This window comes from Lissotriton vulgaris, chromosome 8 (genome assembly GCF_964263255.1).
Source record: "Lissotriton vulgaris chromosome 8, aLisVul1.2, whole genome shotgun sequence".
Classification (NCBI taxonomy): Eukaryota; Metazoa; Chordata; class Amphibia; order Caudata; family Salamandridae; genus Lissotriton; species Lissotriton vulgaris.
In genome coordinates this window covers 1488573088-1488595981 of record NC_141696.1, presented here as the reverse complement: position 1 = coordinate 1488595981, position 22894 = coordinate 1488573088, and the positions used below count along the sequence as shown (strand labels likewise).

The 22894-nt window shown below is 43.1% G+C and overlaps 1 protein-coding gene across 1 annotated transcript in view; it reads right to left on the bottom strand.

Moving 5' to 3' along the window:
- The window catches only part of MPZL1 (myelin protein zero like 1), a 153923-nt gene extending 138450 nt beyond the window's left edge, over positions 1–15473 (bottom strand). Inside the window, exon 1 of the mRNA XM_086935573.1 lies at positions 15138–15473. Within this exon, the coding sequence (XP_086791699.1) occupies positions 15138–15291 (154 nt within the window). The 5' untranslated portion in view covers positions 15292–15473. The remainder of the gene's footprint in view (positions 1–15137) is intronic.
- Between the last annotated feature and the right edge of the window lie 7421 nt (positions 15474–22894).

The following is a 22894-nucleotide window of genomic DNA, read 5'->3' as shown; positions in this document are numbered from 1 at the left end:
AGCTTCTAGATACAGATGAGCAGCACCACAGCACTGAACAGCAACATCCCAGCACTGACAAGCAGTCCAATACTCTCCTGCAGCACACTGTTAGTCTCAGATGTACAGGACACTGACTAGCCACACCTTCTTGCGGAATCTATGCAAGCCAATGTTGATCTCAGTACACGCCCTCCATTTCACCTGGCACATCAACCGAGAAGAGACTAAGTAGAAAAACTTAAAATCCCTTGGTAAATTAATTAAAGCAGAAATATATCAATACATGCACTGATGAAATCAACAGGTCTAGCTTTGGACAGCATTTGAAAAATGTCAAATTGATCTTTCAGATGATGACATTGCAAAGTAAGCCGAAAGCTAAGTTCACTGATTTTAAAGCATTAACAATATCTGCACCAAGCTGGTTAAAGTTATTGTATCTCAGAGCATTACGGACAGCTTTGTAGAATAAGAGATACATCTACTGCCTCCCACCTGAGGGCTTTGTAAAATGCTGGAAAACATGCTCAAGCCTCCATACAAATCTAGACGCTGCCATGGTGGCCGAAAAAGCAGTGTTTGTTAATCAGGGCTGTCCTCAGAAGTGGAGCAGGGTCTGGGGGGCCTGGAATAAATTCAGGGGGTGCATCTGTAAGCCACCAAGGGCACAGGCGGGAGTCTGAAGATGACAATGGCGGAGAGTTGTGAATTTCATGGATGGAATACGGTCCTCTGTAACAATGTGTGTACTATCATTACGACGATTACCAAACAACTGAATGTCTGGATATAAAGTTTGCATGTACTATCTGATCAATTTGTGCTTCATTTATAATCACAATAAAAAGGTTTTTTAAAAAAAAGCCTGCATACAAAGATAGCTTGGGGTTACAAGCGTGTACCCTAAGGATTACCTCTTCTATGCAAGGTCTTTCTAAGAATGCAATAACAGAATGGAAATGTATGGTACTGCAGGTGTTACTGAAGTGAGGGAATACTACTCTGCTGTCGAACTTATTACCAACGTTGTGTAAATCAAGATGTAGCTATATTATCTTAGGCTCTGCTGAAATCTACATGACTGATGGAGAGCTTCCGATCGCCCTACTGGGAAATGTCTAATCCGAGGCACTGTTGCGATGTCTAAGGCCTTGACGAAACCTGTCGCAAAAAACACCCAAACTACACAAGCGATGTAAGACACTGCTGTGTAATCCAAGTAACAGCTCTGTCCCAGGAATTACAGGCAACAGTCTAATTAAAAGAATGACTCTGCTCTCTACGTCTATGGTAATTGAGAGCATAGTAAAATGGGGAAACTTGTTGAAGTTCTCACTAAGAGCTGAGGAACTTAAGAGATAGCTATCCTGCCACATGCATTAATAAGGAACGTAAAGCTACAAAGTTGCTAACACCAGCTCTGTGACAATAATATGATATGATACATATATGGGCTTGCTTAAAAAAAAGCAAAAGTCAGCCAACAGCAATTGAGCGGACATACCTACATTTGCGTGCCTCACCGAGCAGTTGGATGTTGTCGCAGCTTCGCATCACTGCGCCCTGAATCCCATTTTGCGGCGGAAGCGGAGAGCTTTTTCAGGTCACGCTGGGCAACAGCCTGTTCACTTTCATGAACTTCATTCAGTTAGTAAAGTCCCGTCGTCCCGCACGCTGCACACTTCTGGAAAAGCACGACAGATCCTCGGGACAGTCTCCTTGGTGATACAGAAGTGGATGCCTGCTTGTGCCCCGGGGGAACTGCAGGGTGTGCGCTGGTTCGGAGCTATGAGGGAAGCAGCATTTTCGTTGCTTTAGCAACAAAATGGAGTGGGACTGTCCACAGTCCCTACGGACACGCGCATGCTGTCTGGAATGGACAAATGGCAAGAGCAGCCATGTTTGTCCATGCAGGCGCGAATGCATTCAGCTTTGGCTGAACTACAAAAGGTGCTCCCCATAGCGAGAGCAGCGCATGCGTTGCTTTCGCCAGGCGAGACCTAAAAATGATGCACAAATAAAGCCCCCCAAAATACTAATCTATTCAGAGCAGCATTTAAATGCCTTCGCAGGCCACACACTTGTAAAGAGGCATTCCCGTTTTAACTCAAGCTACTGGGTTCTGCTAACTAAAATCAATATTTGAATGCCTCCAGTAAAAAAACAGCATCCAGGTTTTTTTTTATCTTTTAATTCTATTTTGACAAAAAAATCCCCCAAAACCGAAGGCATGCAGACAGGTTATCGTGCAACAATGTACAATAAAAACTATTTAATGACCACGAGGAGTCGAGCATTTAGTTACATCTGTTACATTCCAGTCCTTACATTGTTACATTCAGCGAAGGGCTCTGTGTTTAGCAACAGAAGAGAAGGGAGACAGACCGAATTCAATATTAGTCTGGAAACAAAGAAGCCATTTCAGTATCCACTGAAGGCACTATCCAATAGACACAAAGTACCGATCTTACAGTAGAAGTGTGGAGGATAGTGCGCTCTGGTTACAATCCACTTCGCACTCACGATGTTTCAGACTGGGGTAAGACTTACTGAAATTGCTGGATCAAAGCAACAGATTCGACTGCAGGTGAGGAATCGCTCAGCCATGTAAATTAGACACACCAGGTCTGGCCCCTCTGCTCAGAGGATAAACGTCCAGCCAATCTTTGTACAGTCCGTTGATAACAAGTGTGTTGAATAGTCCTGTTAGCTTCACCAAAAACCTAGGCAAGCCTGATGGGGATCCAACACAAAGAAGGCTATTTCTCCGCAGTTTTTTTTATGTTGTCAAAAAGTCACATTTGACACAAGCTAAATCTTCAAAATACACGAACACACACAGTCACAACATATCTATTTTATCTCCGTTTAGAAAGAATCCTACATGCTTTGAAATGGAAATGCCATTAGAAGCTAATTTTGATCTGCACTTGTGGCATAAAACGTATCGACAGAAATTACCTTTAATGCTCAATTAAGTAGTACCAATTTAATTCATTCTACTTTTTTTTGCGGTGATGAAATTTCATTGGCTGAAACATACATATATATATATATATATATATATATATATATATATATATATATACACATATACATATATACACACACACACACATACATACACACATATATATATATTCCTTTCCACTGTCCTTGTGTAACGACCGGGACTCTTTTTGGCGTCTCTACAGTCCAGGGCACTAGGTCGCCCTGTACAAATCGGTTCCCCCTCCTACTCTCCAGTACTTGATGCACTCTCAGCAATAATTTCCGCCAGACGATAATGTGGTTTGGAAGACTTTATTCCATATCCAGCCAAACTTTCAAAAACCCAACGCGTTTCGGCGACACACTCGCCTTGGTCACAGCAAAAGTTCCTTTTTTAGACTAAATGAAATTGGCATTTCATCAGAAAAACTGGGAGAAAACAGTGGGATCTCAACAAACATATCAAAGAGGAAAAGGGAGAGGACGTGGCAAGGTACCACAAAACAAACCAGAAGAGGCGAGCACAAGCACAGCACAAAATATTGGCGCAAACCGCGTGGGAACCATGACAAGGAATATGCGGAAGAAATGGAATCATTAAATATGGATGACGACATGACACATGAGAATCAGGAATTACAGGTTATCAACCTATCTTCTAAAACCTTAAATGACTTGGAATAGAAACTACTAAAACGTGGCATGAACTTTTGTCCAACCAGCGGAATAAATCTAGCAGAAACACGTGTGGATTTATACAAATATATTAGGAAGATCAAATTGGCAAAGCTTTTGGTGGATAAACTGGACATGGCCAATTGGAGGAGAACAATACCACAGCCTACTATGCAAATACCATTACAGGAAGTGGAACACTTTGTCAATCTAATGGAATTAAGCCAGGACCTGCAACAAAGCAGACGGGGAAGTGCAAGCGTATTGTGTGCAATTAGGAGCTGGTATCTCCAATATGAAACCAAATTCTATCCGCAACTACCCCCAGGAAATAAAATAGACTTTTTCCACGAATGCGTAGTGAAAGACCTTTACCAACTGAAAATCCCTTATAAAAAAGACAATCTCTCAAGGGAAGAACGTCTAGTTTTACATAAATTACAGAAAGACGACACTATCGAAATTAAAATGGCAGATAATGGTGGGAATGTAATCATCCAGGACAAGGAAGCATACATGCGTGAGGCACATTTTCAACTCCGCAATAAGGAATATTATGAAAAGTTGAAAACAAATCCTTGTTAAAGCAAAAAGAAGAACTAGACCGGAAGTTAGACAATTGGTTGAAACAAAATCTAATTGACAGTGACCAACATAAATACCTTCAAACATCCCATCCAAAAATGGCCACCATATACTTCCTTCCCAAAATACATAAACACCCCACTAAACCACCAGGGAGGCCGATAATTTCGGCAAAAGGCGCATTGTTGGAACCTATTGCAAACTATTTAGATACTTTCCTATTACCTTATGTAAAGGGTTTAACATTGTATGTGAAAGACACGGGAGATCTATTGAGAAGATTGGAAGATACTCCTTGGCAATCTTCCTACAAACTTGTGGCTATGGATGTTATATCTTTGTACTACAACATTCAAAATGAAATTGGCTTAGAAGCCTGTAAATCTTTCATGATGGATAGAAACATTCAATTTGCTGAGCACAACAACATGCTCCTCGAAATGATCTCGATGTGCCTGGAACAAACTGTATTCATGTTTGGAAAAGAGATCTATCGACAAGCAAAAGGCACAGCGATGGGCTTTTCTTTTTTGTCCATCCTATGCCTGTCTGGCAATGGGTCATTGGGAAAGAACGTGGGCATGGAGATGTGAAAATGACGTGGCTGTATCAAAAACCATAGCATGGTTAAGATACATAGACGATATGCTGCTGATTTGGGATGGAACAAGGGAAGAATTTGAAACATACTTTGAAATACTGAACAATTCTAACTTTGGCCTAAAATTCACCTATACAATCAGTGAATCAAAAGTGATTTTTCTGGATACGGAAATTTTTATTGAAAACACCACAATACAAACAACATTGCATCGTAAAAATACTCCGACAAACGCGGTATTACATGCTCAAAGTTTTCACCAATCCAGCTTAATTCATAACATACCATACAGAGAATTCTTAAGAATAAAAAGATTTTGCTCAAAAGAGAAGGATTGGCCTGTCAATAAAAAACTGGCTAGCAAAAATTTGAAAAACGAAAATACCATCCTGCTGTAATCCAAACTGCTTTGAAACGATCATCCAGTGTCAAAAGTTCTGATTTGTTGAAAGAGAAATCCAAATCAAACACGGATGACCAAAAGATCCGATTCATTACAACTCACTCAACGGCAAATCAATCCATAACGAAAATCCTAAGAAAAAACTGGCACATTTTGCATATGGATCCGAAAATATCTAAAATTGTGGGAGATCATCCCAATATAACGTATCGAAGGGCCAAGAATCTAAAAGACAAATTAATTTTCAGCCACTTTCAAGATCAGAAGAAACCAGAAGCCTGGTACAAACCTAAGGGATTTTATAAATACTCTGGTTGCAAGGTTTGTTGCATTGCCAAAAACATCAAGGAACTGGATATGGCAAATAAAAAAACATGGAAAATTTACCAACTGATCAACTGCAAAACACAATTTGTCATCTATGTTTTGGAGTGCCCGTGTTTGTTGAAATATATTGGCAGCACCAAAAAGGAACTAAAGATGCGTATCTTGGCGCATGTCCGAGCAACAATCAATAATGATAGAAGTAATGCAACGGCCAGACATATGGAAAAGGAACACAACGGGAACTGGAAAGAACTGAAATTCTATGGAATTGAGAGTGTCTGAGTAAATCAGCGAGGATGGGTTCGTGAAAAAATAATGAGACAGAAAGAATCAAAACACATAATGAGCTTTCGAACTCTAAATCCTCATGGGCATAACCAGGATGAAGAACTACATTGCCATCTTTAAAACATAAAACCAAGATAAAATAAGCATGAACTATATCTCTCAGAACTTTTTAACCATTTTCACTTATCACATGAAACATTTCAGTGCACGATTTTGTTTCACTTATTAAATTTGCTTTATCTTCTTATTTAGATGCATAGGACATACAGTGGGAACATAAATATATAAATGTAATTTGCATAGGAGGATGTGACACAATGTGAAATCTGTTGCCATGGATTGTCAATGAATGCCCACTAGAGGGCTAAATTACAATGATATATGAAGCAAAAGGTTCAAAAAGTGTACCACATGGTATCCCACTGGAGGGTATAAACTTAAATTTGTGTTTCCCATGCAATTATCATTGTTAAATGCCAAAAACTACAAAAAAATCTCAATGTGGTTAAAATACCTTTGGTAAAAACTACATGTCCCACAAACCCTGTGCAGTTAATAGGAAGTGGTGTTAATAACGAGGATGCACTTTATTTAAATTTAGTTAAAAAAACGTAGAATTGGTTTCCTGTGAGCAAGGTCTCCGTAGAGACCGAAACGTGTTGGGTGTTGCTGGCTTGCTGATATATTGGGAAATAAAACCGTACAGACCTACAAACCCTGTGTATGGTTGTAATTGAAAACAATACCCGGGAGTGCATGAAGCCGAAATTCTCCTCCAGGGGAAAGACGAAATTGAACGAACGAACATACATACATATCCACAACTCCACGCATTGGAGGATGAAGCAGGGAGAATGCCACCTTTCATATCCCGTGGGACTGCCTGCTGATTCAGGAATTCTTACGTCAGGTGTTTGGTGTGATGTCAGGGTCATGTCCTAGCGAGTACCCCTTGATGCTAAATGGTTACTACTGATGGCAGAAGGCGAGGAGGACTGACCTAAATAGCAGAAAATATGGCTGGCAATGGCATCTGGGGTTGCAAAACGCAATATCGCAAGGAGGGGGTGTGCAAACGCTCCCCCAAGTGTCAGAGATTGGGAATACGACTTTGACTGGTGTCAGAGGTGGCTGCCCCAGGAAACGGGACACAGATTGGGGGCGGGGGGGGGTGGCTCAGTTCAGAAGATGGATCCGGGGATATGCAAGTTCAATTTTGACAAGTACACTACTACAATTACTTTATACACCGCTCTATGTCATAACCGTGTCAATGATGTTTCGATTCCAGTGATAATTGTTCAAAACATGTAGTTTAGTGAAGTTTTACATTATGCACAAAATAGTGTTTCTATTTTGTCCTGCAATGTATGCTGAGCGTTTTCTTAAACAGATTTTTTTTTTTCAATCCTTCAACTCAAATCTTTAATTCTTCCTATGTAAATTAAACATCTGGATTTATTGGGGAATTAGCAACAGTTTGCTAGTACAAAGTATATTTTTAGTAGAAATCATGCATTCGTCTGGGTTTGAGCAAGGTTACTAAAGTATCTTTCCCTCAAATCAACGTCCAGAATTAGAGCAGTCATCACTTGGGATCTGGAATTATCTATATAGCTAACTCAAGAAACTGCAGTTATATTTCAATAGAATCTTACTACGAGAGTATCCATTCTCTCAAACAATGTATCCTGCCAAGGCAAACTATTCAAAGATGCTATTTACCGATGTTGGGTATAAGCCTATTAATTGTACCCAAGATATAAACAAATGGTTTCCAATTAGTTGCTTACATATTTGTATAAATGCTGCCTAAATGGCCAAAGAAGAGAAGACGAATATCGATTTCAGTAGGAAACTTGGAGGTGAACATGCAATTAACCCTGGCTTTGACAAACAAATACAACCTCTTAGTAGAACATCATATTTGTACAGAGAAATGGATAATTAACATGAAGGGAACCAAAGGCTCAGAAGCCAGACAGTAGGTTTGAATGAACTGATATACTGTCAGAAAACATCCGGAACAGCTTGCTCAGGCACACTTGAGTTAGTGATTGAGAGCAATGGCAGGCAAATTGTAGTGAGAGTAAATAAAGCAAAAGCAGGCCTGTAGGTAGCCGCCATATTGAAGAAACGCCAGGGAGACCAACCAGGATGACGTGATCAGAATATATGCAGTGATCAAGGCAAAGTAGTACCAAGCTTAATGAGCCATATGCTTTATGCACCACCGTAGATCTGCATAAAGCGGACGTCTTCCCAAATACCAAAGATTACTTATTTACTGAGATGTATAAAGTGCTTTAATCCAAAGTGCATATCACACCAACGGAAGGTCTCGTGCACAAGCTACAGGAGATGATGGTGAAGTGGTTCCCATATAGGCATCTCCCACCTGCTTTAGAATTAAAACACCTTGAATTTCGCTATCAAAACATTTGTCTGTTTTTAATTTACAGGTAAATCCTGATTCAAATCCAAAACAGGCATTCACCGAGGGAAAACAAACTTTACAAATGACCAAAGTTTATAACATTTACTGTGCTCCGTTTGATAAAAGAATTACTCTGCACTTTTGTGTTTTTGTTGAACGATGAAATAAATATGCCAAATTAAATCTAAACAATCCATGTTACCCATTGCATACATAAGAAATAATGCAAAGTAAGAAACAGGTTCGGAAATTACATAAAAATTACTACAGACAAGTCTTTTGGTCCAATGCCAGCTGTCAACAAAGTCGACAAAAAAAGGCATACCTCTGTCGTTATATTCTTCAACCACGCCCTCTTGCAAACTAGGTTTTGTATCTAGAACAGGTCCTCATGTCATCAAGTCACTGTACAACAGCTGGGTAATGTCTAGACCTGAAAGTCTAAGGAACTTGCTTTAGTTGCAAAACAAAAATGGTCTACAGATTTCCATATGGTGCCAAGCAGCATTTTATGGCCATATGGTAGGTAGCACTTGCTTTATCTATGCATATACCGAAGCTATAGTACTTCCAACATTTAACTTGGCTACTTGCAAGAGCATACACACACTCCAGTGCTGGTGGAATCTTATTACCCAGTCAGGTCGGTACATGTATGCACTCCTGAACCAAAACACTTTAAATGTGCGTGCCGGGCAAAGGGTGCAACGTGATCAGCCATAGGAGTTTTGTCTGCACAAGGCACATGGCGAACAGGAATTTGCAGCAAATTAATTCCATATCAGTCTTATTCTGGGACAAAGTCTCCTCACTATGAGTCATGAAGGACTTGTGCAATGTGACGGCCAGGCTGCTGCCAATGTCAGAGGGCGGCCGAGGCAGCAGCTGTACTGAGATCCTGCTTTCAGTTAAAAAGCCAGAAACTCGTGGAGAAATCAGAAAAGTTAATTTACTGCGTCCTAAAAGCATTAAGCACGGACATAGCATCACAAATGAGCTCAAACGTGCTCAGGGTTCTGTTAAGTATTCAGGGGAAGATTCGATTCACAAACACAGCTTTAAAAGTCTGAAATCCATTCTGATCAAGGTAGATAGATGCCTGACATTTTAGAGGTTCATACAAATTCTTAAGAGTACTTATGGAAATATATTACAATGGTGAATTGTTCTAAATATTCCTACAGAAATAGTCGCACTTCCGTTTGCCAAGCATGTATTCTGAATAAACACAATCTAAACCTTACTCTAAAACTTCAGCAGTAAGGCCTTATTTTGGTGGAGAAATCTATTAATAGCCCATGAAATATGAGGCTGTCTTTCACACCCAATTTGCACACTTATGTCTGCCTTTTTAGGCAAAACGTGTCGACAAGCCAAGAGGAAATAAACATAATTTTAGTTATGTATATGGTCCATCACATTCTCAAAGCCAATCCTTCCCTGGAAACAGCCATGTTACCTTCCAAACCTTCTAGACTCTTCTGGAGCAAACCATCCCTAATCATGTGAATCAGAACTAACAATTACACCCACATTTAGAAATGTTTGCGCCAATTGTCAATTGGGACATCAGTTTATATTCCTGCGTGAAACCTATAGGTCTTCTGGTAGAAAAGTTGTTTTAAACTGGGTCTTTCTAATTTACGGCGGACTAGGAGTTGGAAGAAAGGACAGTGTGAGAAGAAGGAAGTGTAAGGGGAGATGGAATTGCCAAAGACAGGAAAAAGGATTGCTATAATTGTGAGAGTGAGGTTATTTTAAGTCGAGGGTTCCTGGCAGATTGTCTTTCACAAGATCAAAGGACCACCAGTCCATCAAGTTATTGAGTCATGGGCGGTTATTTAACAGGAAGGACGCAGTCTCAACATCTTGGGCAAAACAAATCTTCAGTCCGTGACCATTTTCCAGTTGGTGCTCCCATCACTAGTAGAGACTATTTAAAATGATTGGTTCAGCGCTGAGACAGTCACTTCTGCATCTATTACTACACAGGACACAGAACGATTAACCAAGGGACTCTCTGGACAGTAAGCAAAAGTGATAAGTCTCACAGTTGGAAGTAGCTGTCAAGAGCTAAGCACCAGATAAAGCCACAAATCCATTCGCTCCTCCCGTTTCAAGGGGGGCTGTTCCAAAGCAGTACACAACACAAAGCAAGAATGTTCCAAAACAGTGCCGAGGTCCAAGGACTTTTAACAGACTAGAAGCGATAAAGGATGGCAATGCACCCAAAAAAAAATCTCCTGCAATCCGACTGCCTAACAACTGTAGGACAATTTGCTGTAATGCCTAAAAACTAGAAACTCCGTGATTGCCACAAAGAAACATTCGAGGATAAGCACATTACATCTCCTACATAGAATCAACACACTGTTCAGAGTATTTAGGCAGTGAGATTTGCGCAAGTATCTTTATGAGGATGGAACTAGAGAATCAGGGGGAACTTAATTATTATAAATGAGAACACAAAAATCTATAACAAGCATTGGCAATGCCAATGAATCTGGTTTATGAATGAACTAGCAAGCCAGGCCTAAAAATACATGTCTTTAATGACTGCTTCATCCCATCCTTGCTACACCATAAATTAACCAGTTATCTAAACATTACAATGACATGAGTTACCCCTGAAAGTTCAGGCTAGGGCAGCTGGATAAATAAACTATGATCACAGCTGTGTGGAGAACATGCAATTTGTATGGAAGCACACAACTTCTGCCCAATGAAACCATGTACTTTTGGCTTCCAATATGTGGGCAGAGCCAAAGTCCCTCTCCTAGAGATTCTCACATAATCATTTGGTGACAGCTGCGCTCAAGCCAGACCGTAAACAGAAAGAATATGGTAATCAATTGCAGTGAAAACAAGTAAAATGTGTGAAGAAAAGCCTCGCTTGCCACAGTGTGGTATATAGAAGCAAGATGAACTCCTTAAATGCACTATCAGTAGGGAGTGGCCATATTTGCCTAGGGCAAATTGGTTGATGGGTTCCACTTTCAAAACCAAACCCTTTGATTTGTTAGAAGGACTTTCACCCACTGTGTTTCAATTCAGTGGCATACTTCATCATCGAGTCCTCGCTATAGATGCTGGATATCTAGGCAGGGTCTGCCTCATTTTCTTGAAGGAGCTCTTTGTATTTTTTTGTATCCAGGTGCTAGGTCATCCAACTTTTTAAATTGTCTTGGGGTACCCACAATCACAAGTATTGCCTCTTTATTCCCAGGCCACCTAACAAGGTCAAAAACAGGGTGGTGCTGTACCACACAAAATGTGGCCGCTCCCTTACTGCTTATATAGGACATACATAGTGGAAGCAGATTGAATCCACTTTCACACTTCTACCCCCCTCTTCTGATTGAAGCTATTAGGCAGCCTAGCCGCAAAGTGGAAATTATCCATAATCATGCGCCATCATGTTTAAACAGCAGATGTGCTAATAAGTAAAAGCACTGCATAATGAATCACAAACAATTTCTGCCATATGATAGCCGAATCGCTGCCAACATCAGCGAGGGTGGCGACTGTACACGCTTTTCATTGCATGCATGGAGCCCTGTAGTATCATCCTGAGGCAACCCAACATCATCTCCCACCTCTGCACAGATTGCATACAGTTGCATCTCAAAGCAGCCTCTCCTGAAGATACAAGAGCCTTGTCAGTCAACATCAATAGCCTCCAGTCCTAGGTGCTTCTCTCATCATAACAAACTTAAATCGTTTTAAAACTGAGTTCTCCCCATCTGCCTCACTAACTTCTCTAATCCAGTTCAAGCCTAGACCAATGCTGCTAACGTGCTGGACTGTTAACCTGTTGTCAACAGAGCAGAAACTCTAGGTTTCACATTGAACAAGAAACTTCTCTAGCAAACTCACACAGCCCTTTCAAGAATAAACTCAAAATCCTGCTCTTCCAAAATCACTTCCAAACTAGTCTGTCCAGCTGACGTCAGACGCAAGTCTCCATCACAACTATGGATTTCCAGATATTCCCCGTCATTGTCCTGATGTGATACTCCATGCTCTCTTACCACCAATATATTCCCTTAGAACTGTGTTAATCTGTGCATGCTTCTCTGAACGGTTTGTTGTTTTCCAGGCCACTTTTTTTTTTTTACCTTTAATTGTCCTCCTTTTGTTCGGCATTGACTTTTGTTCGGCACTGCAAATGGTGAATAGTTTCACACCCGGTTGGACCAGGTTTGCGCTATAGAAAACTAAAAATAAATGACCCATTGAGTCTGCTACTGTTACACCCCGCCTCCGACCAGACACAGGCTCTGTCTTTCCTCCTTTCATGGGCTATGCCCAGCCTCTTCCCCATATGCAAGGTGTTCTGTGGCCTCTTCCCATGACGTGCCCAACCTCCACTTATTCAACATATGGTCTCTTCTCCACTGAAGCAGTATCAGAGCAGACCATAGAAAGAACTATCACTAATGACGCTGGGCAATCAAGAACATACTTGCTTAAAATCAGTATCCTAAAACGTGTAGTCCTCTTGGGCACTGAACTATGCCCTGTCCAATCGGACTGCATCACCACACTAGGATTCTAAACCTCTAACCAAGTGGCTCCCAGCACCTACTCCATAGCATACACGCTCCGTCTTATTGACAAAAGTACTCCCTGCCTGAATAGCCCAGTTCACTTCCAGTACCCATGTCTGCCCAATTCACCCCTCACTGCCCAATATATTCCAGCAAACTCCCCCCCCCCTCCCCACCAACCCCCATCCCAGAAACCCCCCCCCCTCCTCCCCAGCAAACCCCTAATCGGCCTAATATACACCCAGCAACCCCCTCGGCCCAATATACACCCAGCAACTCCTCTGCCCAATATACTCACAGCAACCCCCACTGCCCAATATACTCACGGCAACCCCCACTGCCCAATATACTCACAGCAACCCCCACTGACCAATGTACTCCCAGCAACCCCCTCTGACCAATGTACTCCCAGCAACCCCCTCTGACCAATGTACTCCCAGCAACCCCCTCTGACCAATACGTTCCCAGCAACCCCCTCTGCCCAATACGTTCCCAGCAACCCCCTCTGCCCAATATAATCCCAGCAACCCCCTCTGCCCAATATAATCCCATCAACCCCCTCTACCCAATATAATCCCAGCAACCCCCTCTGCCCAATACGTTCCCAGCAACCCCCTCTGCCCAATACGTTCCCAGCAACCCCCTCTGCCCAATACACTCCCAGCAACCCCCTCTGCCCAATACACTCCCAGCAACCCCCTCTGCCCAATACACTCCCAGCAACCGCCTCTTCCCAATACACTCCCAGCAACCCCCTCTAATATAATCCCATCAACCCCCTCTAATATAATCCCATCAACCCCCTCTAATATAATCCCATCAACGCCCTCTAATATAATCCCATCAACGCCCTCTAATATAATCCCATCAACCCACTCTGCCCAATATACTCACAGCAACACCCTCTGCCCAATATACTCACAGCAACACCCTCTGCCCAATATACTCACTGCAACCCCCTCTGCCAAATATGCTCCCAGCAACCCACTCTAAAATACGCCCAGCAACACCCTCTGCCCAATATACTCACAGAAACCCCCTCTGCCCAATATAATCACCGCAACCCCCTCTGCCCAATATAATCACCGCAACCCCCTCTGCCCAACAACCCCCTCTGCCCAATATACTCCCAGCAACCCCCTCTGCCCAATATACTCACAGCAACACCCTCTGCCCAATATACTCCAGCAACCCACTCTGCCCAATATACTCCCAGCAACACCTCTGTCCAATATACTCACTGCAACCCCCTCTGCCAAATATGCTCCCAGCAACCCACTCTAATATACTCACAGCAACTCTTCTGCCCAATATACTCCCAGCAACCCCCTCTGCCCAATATACTCACAGCAACACCCTCTGCCCAATATACTCACAGTAACACCCTCTGCCCAATATACTCACAGTAACACCCTCTGCCCAATATACTCACAGCAACACCCTCTGCCCAATATACTCACAGCAACACCCTCTGCCCAATATACTCACAGCAACACCCTCTGCCCAATATACTCACAGTAACACCCTCTGCCCAATATACTCACAGCAACACCCTCTGCCCAATATACTCACTGCAACCCCCTCTGCCAAATATGCTCCCAGCAACCCACTCTAAAATACGCCCAGCAACACCCTCTGCCCAATATACTCACAAAAACCCCCTCTGCCCAATATAATCACCGCAACCCCCTCTGCCCAATATAATCACTGCAACACCCTCTGCCCAATATAATCACCGCAACCCCCTCTGCCCAATATACTCCCAGCAACCCACTCTAATATACTCACAGCAACTCTTCTGCCCAATATACTCCCAGCAACCCCCTCTGCCCAATATACTCACAGCAACCCCCTCTGCCCGATCCCCCTCTGCCCGATATACTCCCAGCAACCCCCTCTGCCCAATTCACCCCCAGCAACACCTCTGTCCAATACACTTCCATCCGCCCTCACGTTCAGTTCCCACTTGACAATATAGTCTCGGCTCCATGGGCACTTGTATTCTCTGCACTTGTATTGTCTATGCCTCCAGTCTATCTGCCCTAGTCAATCTCTGCCTCCATCTCGGTTTCTTCTCGCTCACTTTTACTTCCTGGTTTTCTTTTTCCTTTACCTGATCCCATACCCTTCAAGCCCTGCAGGCTGCCCTCGCCCTTCCCTGTCCCCCCTTCCCATCCAGTATCTCTTTCTCCCTCCCATCTCGCGCCCCCAACGCTTCTGCCCAGTGCTCGAGCACAGACGTCACCGGGCCACGTACAACGCATCTCCCGCGAGCCCATGAGAATAAAGAACACTCACCGAACCCCAGCGCGAGGCACACAATCCCCAAGAACCTCCAGCGAGGCGCGAGCACAACGCCAACCGCCATCCTCCTCTCGGCCCGCTCCCCAGTCCCTACTAACGCCAGGCTCCCGTGCCGAACCACGGCGTCCCGCCCTCCGCCTCCTCCCATTGATGGGACCGAACAACATCTGCTCCGCGCTGGGATTGGACAGACTCGCAGTCAATCGTGTTCACTCAGGGGTGTTTTTCTTCCATGTCTATTAGTCCTCCCTCCTCATTGGCTGGGAAGGTTGGTTCCGACTCTGATGGGGTTACAGCGGCGTCTCCCCTGCACAGGAGACAGATGAAGGTGTTTAAAATACTGTGCGCATGCGTAGCGACTATTCCTTAGTTTCCGGCCATGGTCGGTGTAGGTAAATTAGGATGTGATGCGAGAAAGAGTGATTGCACAAGAAGGGAAGTGGGAAAGGTTTCATCATTGTCCGGCTGATGTGATGAGTGTGAGGTGAATCATCTGGGTGCGCGTAGACTCCTGAATCCGCTAAAAGTGATTTGTATTTTTCTCTCCCATTTACTTTAATTTCTTCATCCCTCCCGCTTCTCTATCATTAGGTTCGCTATTTTTGCCCCTAAAATACAGCCACTGATTTAATCCCATCACGGGATCCTGCTCTCTTTCTGTTCCTTACTGTCCTCTCCCCCCATGCATTTAGCTGACCCTTATTCCCATACTTTATTCTGTTTACCTTAAAGAAACATTTATTTATCAGCAGTTTAAAATAGTTTGTCCCACACCCATGGATGCCAACGAGCGTTAAGGCGTAGGCTTTGTTGCTGGTTTTACAACGAAGCTCTTCTAGGAATGTACAGTGACATTTGGGTAAAAAGTCATCCTTTTATTAGCCTTACTAGCAGCCCGCCCCGACCTTGTCCGTGGGCAATCAGGCTTCCCCGACCCCCGCCCGCCCCGACATAGCAGCCCGTCCCGAAAAGAGTGTTCAGGGCCCCCGCCCGCCCCTTCCCCTGCTATGAGTGTTCAGGGCCCCCGCCCGCCCGGTCCCCCGCCTGCCCCGACCCCCGCCTGCCCCGACATTTTCCGTGGGTCCCCGGAGCCTTACCTCAGCCGCCGCTCCTCCCCCGCGCTACTCAGTTCACCGCTCCGCCGCTCGTCAGCGCTCCTCCCCGCCTGTCCGCCGCTCCTCACCGCCTGTCCGCCGCTCGTCACCGCTCCTCCCCACTTGTCCGCCGCTCCTCCCCGCGCCATGTCCGCCGCTCCTCCTCGCGCTCCTGGACGCCGCTCCTCCCCGCGCTCCTGACGTCAGCACGCAGGTCGCGGCCGGCGCTTCTTCCACGGGACTACTTTTTTTTCACTAAATTTTATAAATAGCGTATATTTTTTAACTTTATATAGCCTATGTCCATCTGCACACCCTGATGATTACAACGATGTATCAGGTGTGTGGATTGGCGCTGTGGTTCCCGAGTTTACCCGCCTTAAAGGTTCAAAGTTCTTCCTTTATAATAGTAGTATAGATTACAGTGACAGCATAATCATAAATACTACAGTGACTGGGGGAGACCGCTAAACGGTAAACTGACATGTCGAGCAGAGCAAAATAAATCAATTATGGAGGTGATGCGGAAATCAGGGACATTTCAATTCTTTTCAGAACAGTTCATAAACTAGTTGAGTCCTGATCCCAGGGGAAAGGAGTTCCATATTTTTGCAGTGCTTACTGAGAAAGTGGGAAAGTGTTCAGAGTTTCTTTGAAAAGTGTATTTCCAGATGGAGGGAGTCTGACCTCTGCAGAGAGCGAAAGGCTCCAGATTGCATCCGTTTTTTTTCCAACAGATGTTTTGGTGTGCCACAGTGCTGAGCTTTGCTCCACATACAGCCCAATTTGAAAATAGCCCACACTTCAACATGTAGAGCACAGTAGTAATATCTTTGGTGGGGCAGATTTATGTCGGACTTGCGACACTTTTGCGCCACCATTGCGTCACTTCTGTGATGCAGCAGCGGCGTAAACCCTGCGCCACGTTGCGACATCCTCACATCGTGACGCATCTATGGAGATGCATCACGGTGTAAGGCCCTGCGCCACATGAAACCTGCATCAGGTTTCATGTGGACGTTTCCACGCAGTGGGGGCGTTCCGTCGCAGGAAAGCCCCTGAAAAGTGACTCAGTGAAATCTACAAGATTTCACTGAGTCACTTTTCCAACGCTGATGCGTCAAAACCCTGCGCCTGCTTGAAGCAGGCGTAAAGCTTGACACACCACGTTAGAGATAGGGCAAGTTGGAATAGTGCTAGTGTTGCGTGCCGCACGCAACATAACTTCAGCACTGCGCCAACTTCACGCCCTAGATGCGACATGCATCTTTCTATTCCTGCGCCATGGTGCGCTGCATTTACAATGCGGCGTATCATGGGTGGCGCAAGGATAAATTTGCGTGCCATATCTTTCCTGGCGCGTCTCTGCCGATTTGCAGAGATGCGTCGGCCAACATCAATCTGCCCCGGTATGTTTTGCTCCTGACAGAAACCTTGATGCAGTTTGTAAGGCCGCTTTTAGAGTTCAATGTGCGTCTAAGGAATAGCAGATAGTAAGAAGATCTTGTAGTCAGTTCAGTTCATCAAGCTTTATTCGGTATGTACAAAAACCAGAAAAGCAAAAAAAGTTAAAAAAAAATAGACATGATTTCTTAAAAAGACAACAATCAGCCGTACATAAAACAATCCAGTTAATTACACATAGAATCAGTTAATAGAGGCAGTGCTTTTTCTCATATCAATTGCTTTTTGGATATACAGCACAACATAAAAACATATCACTGGGTCATTTAGGGTAACAAGTAGTTTCATAGCAGCATGAGTTGTATTCATATTAGTTTTTTTTTAAAAGTGGCTTTAGGTAAAAAACATCTAAAATGCAGATACAAATTACATAATAGCAAGAAGTGCATAGTGCTCTGTTTGGATCGCTCATCGCAAGGGCATGGGGACGTTGGCCGTATTTTCATAATAGGGTAAGCAACCAGGCGATGTACAATTCCTAGTCTCAATCTTGTTGAAACAAAGCCATGTGAAGGCTTAGTGTCTATAGACAAATAGTCTTGGAAACCACTTTTAAGCTCTATTGTTTTGTAAAATATAAATGTGGTTTCCTTCCCTATGTCCCTCATGCAAAGCTCATTTTGGTGGGCCAAGAAATTATCCTTTATCTCTTATTTAGATAAAGTTAATGCATGCTCTGGGTTTCATAGATTTTGATCTTAAATAATTCATTATATAGATTAACAATATTTTTTAGCCAAGGAATACCCAGGCTATTATCCAATTGTAAACAGTCCTTGATAATTGTTTGGGTAAATTTAGTTTTGTCCCTGGCCCATATAGATCTCCAGAGCATTACTGGTCGCATGGCAATCAAATCAGATAAATAGTTTATGCCTACATCTTGGTGCATTATCTTTGTAGATGCAGAGGGAGGTAAACATAGTGTGAAAAGCAGCGAGTCTTCTAAGACCCCCAATGCTGCCTGTTGCAGGGTTCACCTCTAAATCACTTTAGGTTCGTTACAAGCGCTAGAAACTGGAAGACAAGCAAAAGGTTTATTTCTCATGAGGAGACCATGTCAACTGCAGACACCGGGATGTCTGAGGGAGGTGTTCTGCTGGTATCTCCTTTGGCTCTTCCTTTTATACAGGTTTGACACAATGCATTTGTTTCATCAACATGGTTACACAAGCTTGGAGTCCCCGCCCCGGGCAGGTTGCCACACAAGCCCAACCGTAATTCTCTTCCCACCCAGGTCAAACAGACAATCTTATCTTGCAGCTGGACCTTGCTACAGGGTCCAAAATATGTGAGACCGGTCAGATCTAAGAGTCCGTTCTGTTGATAAAAACAGGTCCCATTGTTGGTAAAAACAAGTCTTGCTGTTTGCAGTGCAATAAATCGTGTTGCAAGGGTCTTTTTAGTGTCTGGAACCTTTTTGTGTAACTAGGTGCGGTGAGGGGTGAGATTCTGTAAATTACGAATTAGTTCGTGCTCAGCCTCCATTTTGTGATCGCCGCCATTTTATGTTGCCCTCACTCAGGCAGCGCGGCGAACGCGATGTTTTTGTCGTTTCTGCATTTACGTGTCAGGTGGCTTCTTCGCCTATGTTTACTAACGAGTGTCAGGGTCTGGCCGAGTACACTAATTCCTGTCTGGGCTGATTAATCCCCGTCCGGACTACATGTTGGTTCACACCATTGTTTCCTTTAAGTTATCGTATCTTCTGTCCTTCGCTACATGTCTCACGCATTCTCCTGTTTCACGACTTTCCTTCTAAAACACGCAGCTGTGTTTTCTCTACTTGTAAATCGAATTGTGTGGATTCATTTGTAATTTACTTAAGGGGTCGAGTGACAAACAGAACCGGGAACTTGAGTTGCTTTGGTCTTAAAACATTGTCTATAATGTTTGCCTATAGCTCATGCTCTTGTGTGATTGCATTTTGCATTGCATTGTATCGTATATAAACCTGTGCGCCACAGAGTTAAGTGGCAGTCTTTTTTGAACCTCGTTATACCAATGACTTCTAAGACCACTGTACTAGCTGCAGCTAATAAATACCATCTTCTACGCCAGACGAAGAGTCCGTGTCTCTGTTTCTGACAAGGCAGGTGAATCCAGGGGATTTCAGGTGTACCCTGCGCCGCCGGGCCTTAAGGCTGCGATTCTCCAGGGGTGGAGTGTCCAAATGTTTGTCTGCAAACAGAGATGAATGGAAAAACGAGTTTGTAGCAGCAAGTGGCACAGAGGTTTGTCGTGACAATAGGGTTTATAGCCTCCAACACACATATCAGGTTTGGTCAGAGGGTCAAAGGGATGCTATTAAGGGCAGGGTGAAACAAAGGTGACCAACATAGTACAAAATGGCTGTGATGGATTAAAATGACTGCAGCTTATATGCACATAGAAATTTCCGCCAGACAAGATGGTGCAGGTAATGTTCACGATTGTCATTTTGCTTTTAACAATAGGAGACATTTTAAAAATAGTTCTCTTCTTGTAGCAGGATCTGGCAACAATTGTGACCTCACATACCTGCGCTGTACAAAGCAATTGAAACGCATCTAGTCTTGTGTATAACTGTCATATCATTTATACGACGATCTCTCAGTTTTGAAGCAAATTGGAAGACCCCATGTATACTATTTGATATCTTCAATCGGACGGTGGTTATTTCATGCGTCTAGTTCCCATTTCCTGAGAAGCTCATTCCCAGATAGCAGAAGTTGTTAACAGTTTCTACTCTGGTACCTTCATTAAAAAAAGTTCTATATTTCTTGTGCTTAGGGCCACATTCCATTGTAAAAGTAGTTGTTTTATTAATGAAAAGTTTTCTGCTGGTAATGAAACTACTGAACATGTCCATTAAACTTTGTAGGCCAGCCGGAGTTCTGGACAGAAGGACAGCGTCGTCTGCATAGAGCCTGTAGGCCTACCGGCTATTTGGGGTGCATCCACCTGCATCAACTGGAGGGATTTATCAACTTCCTTTATAAACAATGTAAAAAGCAGTAGTGCTAAAACACAGGCTAGGTGGATGCCCCATTTTACCTCAAAGTTTGGGGTGCACTTTCGACCATACCAAACATTGCTAGGAAGAAAAAAATGGGTTTGAGGCTCCAAGGTTAAGTAGAGCTGGCCACAGGACAGCATGGTCAACAAGATCAAAGCACTACTGAGATCTACAAAGCATGGATATAGGCTCCCCTGCTTTGCACACGTATATTTACCCTTTTGAAAGTTCTAGGTTTATAAATTGTTCTTGTGTACCCAACCCTTTTCTAAAACCATATTGAGCTGATGATAAAATCTCCCTCTCAGCTGCCCACTCCTCTAATCTTACCAATAAAACTTTGCTCATTACTTTTACTGATGAGTCTAGGAGTGAGATCGGGCAGTAATGTTTAGCTTCCGATTTATTCCCGATCTTAAAAATGGGAATAATTACTGATTGCCCCATGTAGGCGGTGTGCTCTCTGTCACTGCTAAATTAAAAACTCCAGGCGCCCATAGGTCTATAGCTGCTTTGTAAACATCTATAGGGAACCCATCTGGACCCGGGGCTTTCCCTCTCTTGCTTTCATTCAGACCTATATTAACCTATCTTAACCTTTGTCAAGTGTGAAATTTAGGGGTATAACAGGCCACTTACTCTGTGCTGGGTCTATTAGGGTTATGGGTTAAAAATGCTAGAAAAATGTGACACCCAAGATTCACTGCTAACATGGGATAATAGGTTTGGAAATGAGTTACTTTTTAAATAAGGCAGGTTAACAGTTTCCCAGAATAGCTTATTGTTACCTGTGTATGCTGCCAATGATAATTTCTCCCACGCTAACTCCTGTAGTTCTTTTTTCCTTATTTTAAGGGTGGATTTGTAATTAAGTCGTACGTTTTTAATTCGTTCCGAATTCCTAGGTTTATTATTAAGAGCTTGTTTTAGTTGTTTAGGGGCCTGAGTGCACATATGATTAAACCATCCCTACGTTGTTTTGTTTCTTTTCTAGGTTGAGCAGTTGGTATCCCTTTGATAATAGCGTTTATTTTACCAAAGTTAAATAGCAACAAGGGTGCATTAACATCCTCTTGGAGCAGTAGGAAATTTCTGCTCCACATTTGACAATAATGTTGTGTAGTACTTTAGTTGGATCGACCCCCTCCCATTTGATTTGCGTTCCATTTGGTCTGATCGGGGCAATATTAGCAATGGTATCTTGTGGTAATAAGGTTTTGTTGCTCCATATCTGTATCATCATTGTAACATAATTGTGGTAGCTAAGTGCTAGCTGGCTGATCCTTGGTGTGGAGCATATATGTGTGATACTTGTAGAGATAAACACATGATCTATAACAGATATTGCGTTCCTGCCTATAAAAGTTGGTATTACCCCACCAACAATATCACTGGCACACTGCAACAATTCAAGATCATACTTTGCCATCATGGTGTTCAAAGCTCCTCCATAGATGTTGTGTGGGAAATGTACATGATCATCACCTTCACCACTCATACACCCACAGACCTTAGTCATAGAAAATGGACATATTTGCATGTTAAAATCACCAACCCACATAATTACAAATTCAGCATTAATCGTGAATATAAAATTATCAAGCTCCTCGTCTATTTCGGATACCACATTGCTACGGGTAGAATCTAACATTATTATATTGATTGACCAAAATCACAACCCTACCACCTTTGCAGTACAACCATATAATCAGTGAGTGTTCTTTGATTGTGATCTTTGATTAGGATGGCTACCAGTTCACTTAACCAGTCACCAGACGGGACATACTCCACATTAGGTTAACAGGCAGCCCTGTGTCAATCATTTTCTTGTAAATTACTCAGGGCTTGATACCTATTTGACACGGGTAACACATATTGGGAATAAGTTGGCATAATGGGAATCAAACAATAGTGCCTTTTTTCAATTTCCTTATTATGTGTAGTCCTTAGATGTCTGTAGAAAAAAACAAGTGGTTGTAATGACACATTCTGTTTAAAGCGTGATGGTAATACTGCTCTGTCCAAGGTGTTTCTTGGGTTTCTAAAGTTGATAATTATACAGTCCCCTTTGACACTCTTGGTTAAGTGTTCTATCCAGTTTACTCTTCTTGTTAGGAGTATCTGACTTGCTCTGGACACTGGGTACCCACAGTTCTTGTTAAGCCAATGGACCACTTTCTTTTTTAGTGTATCAC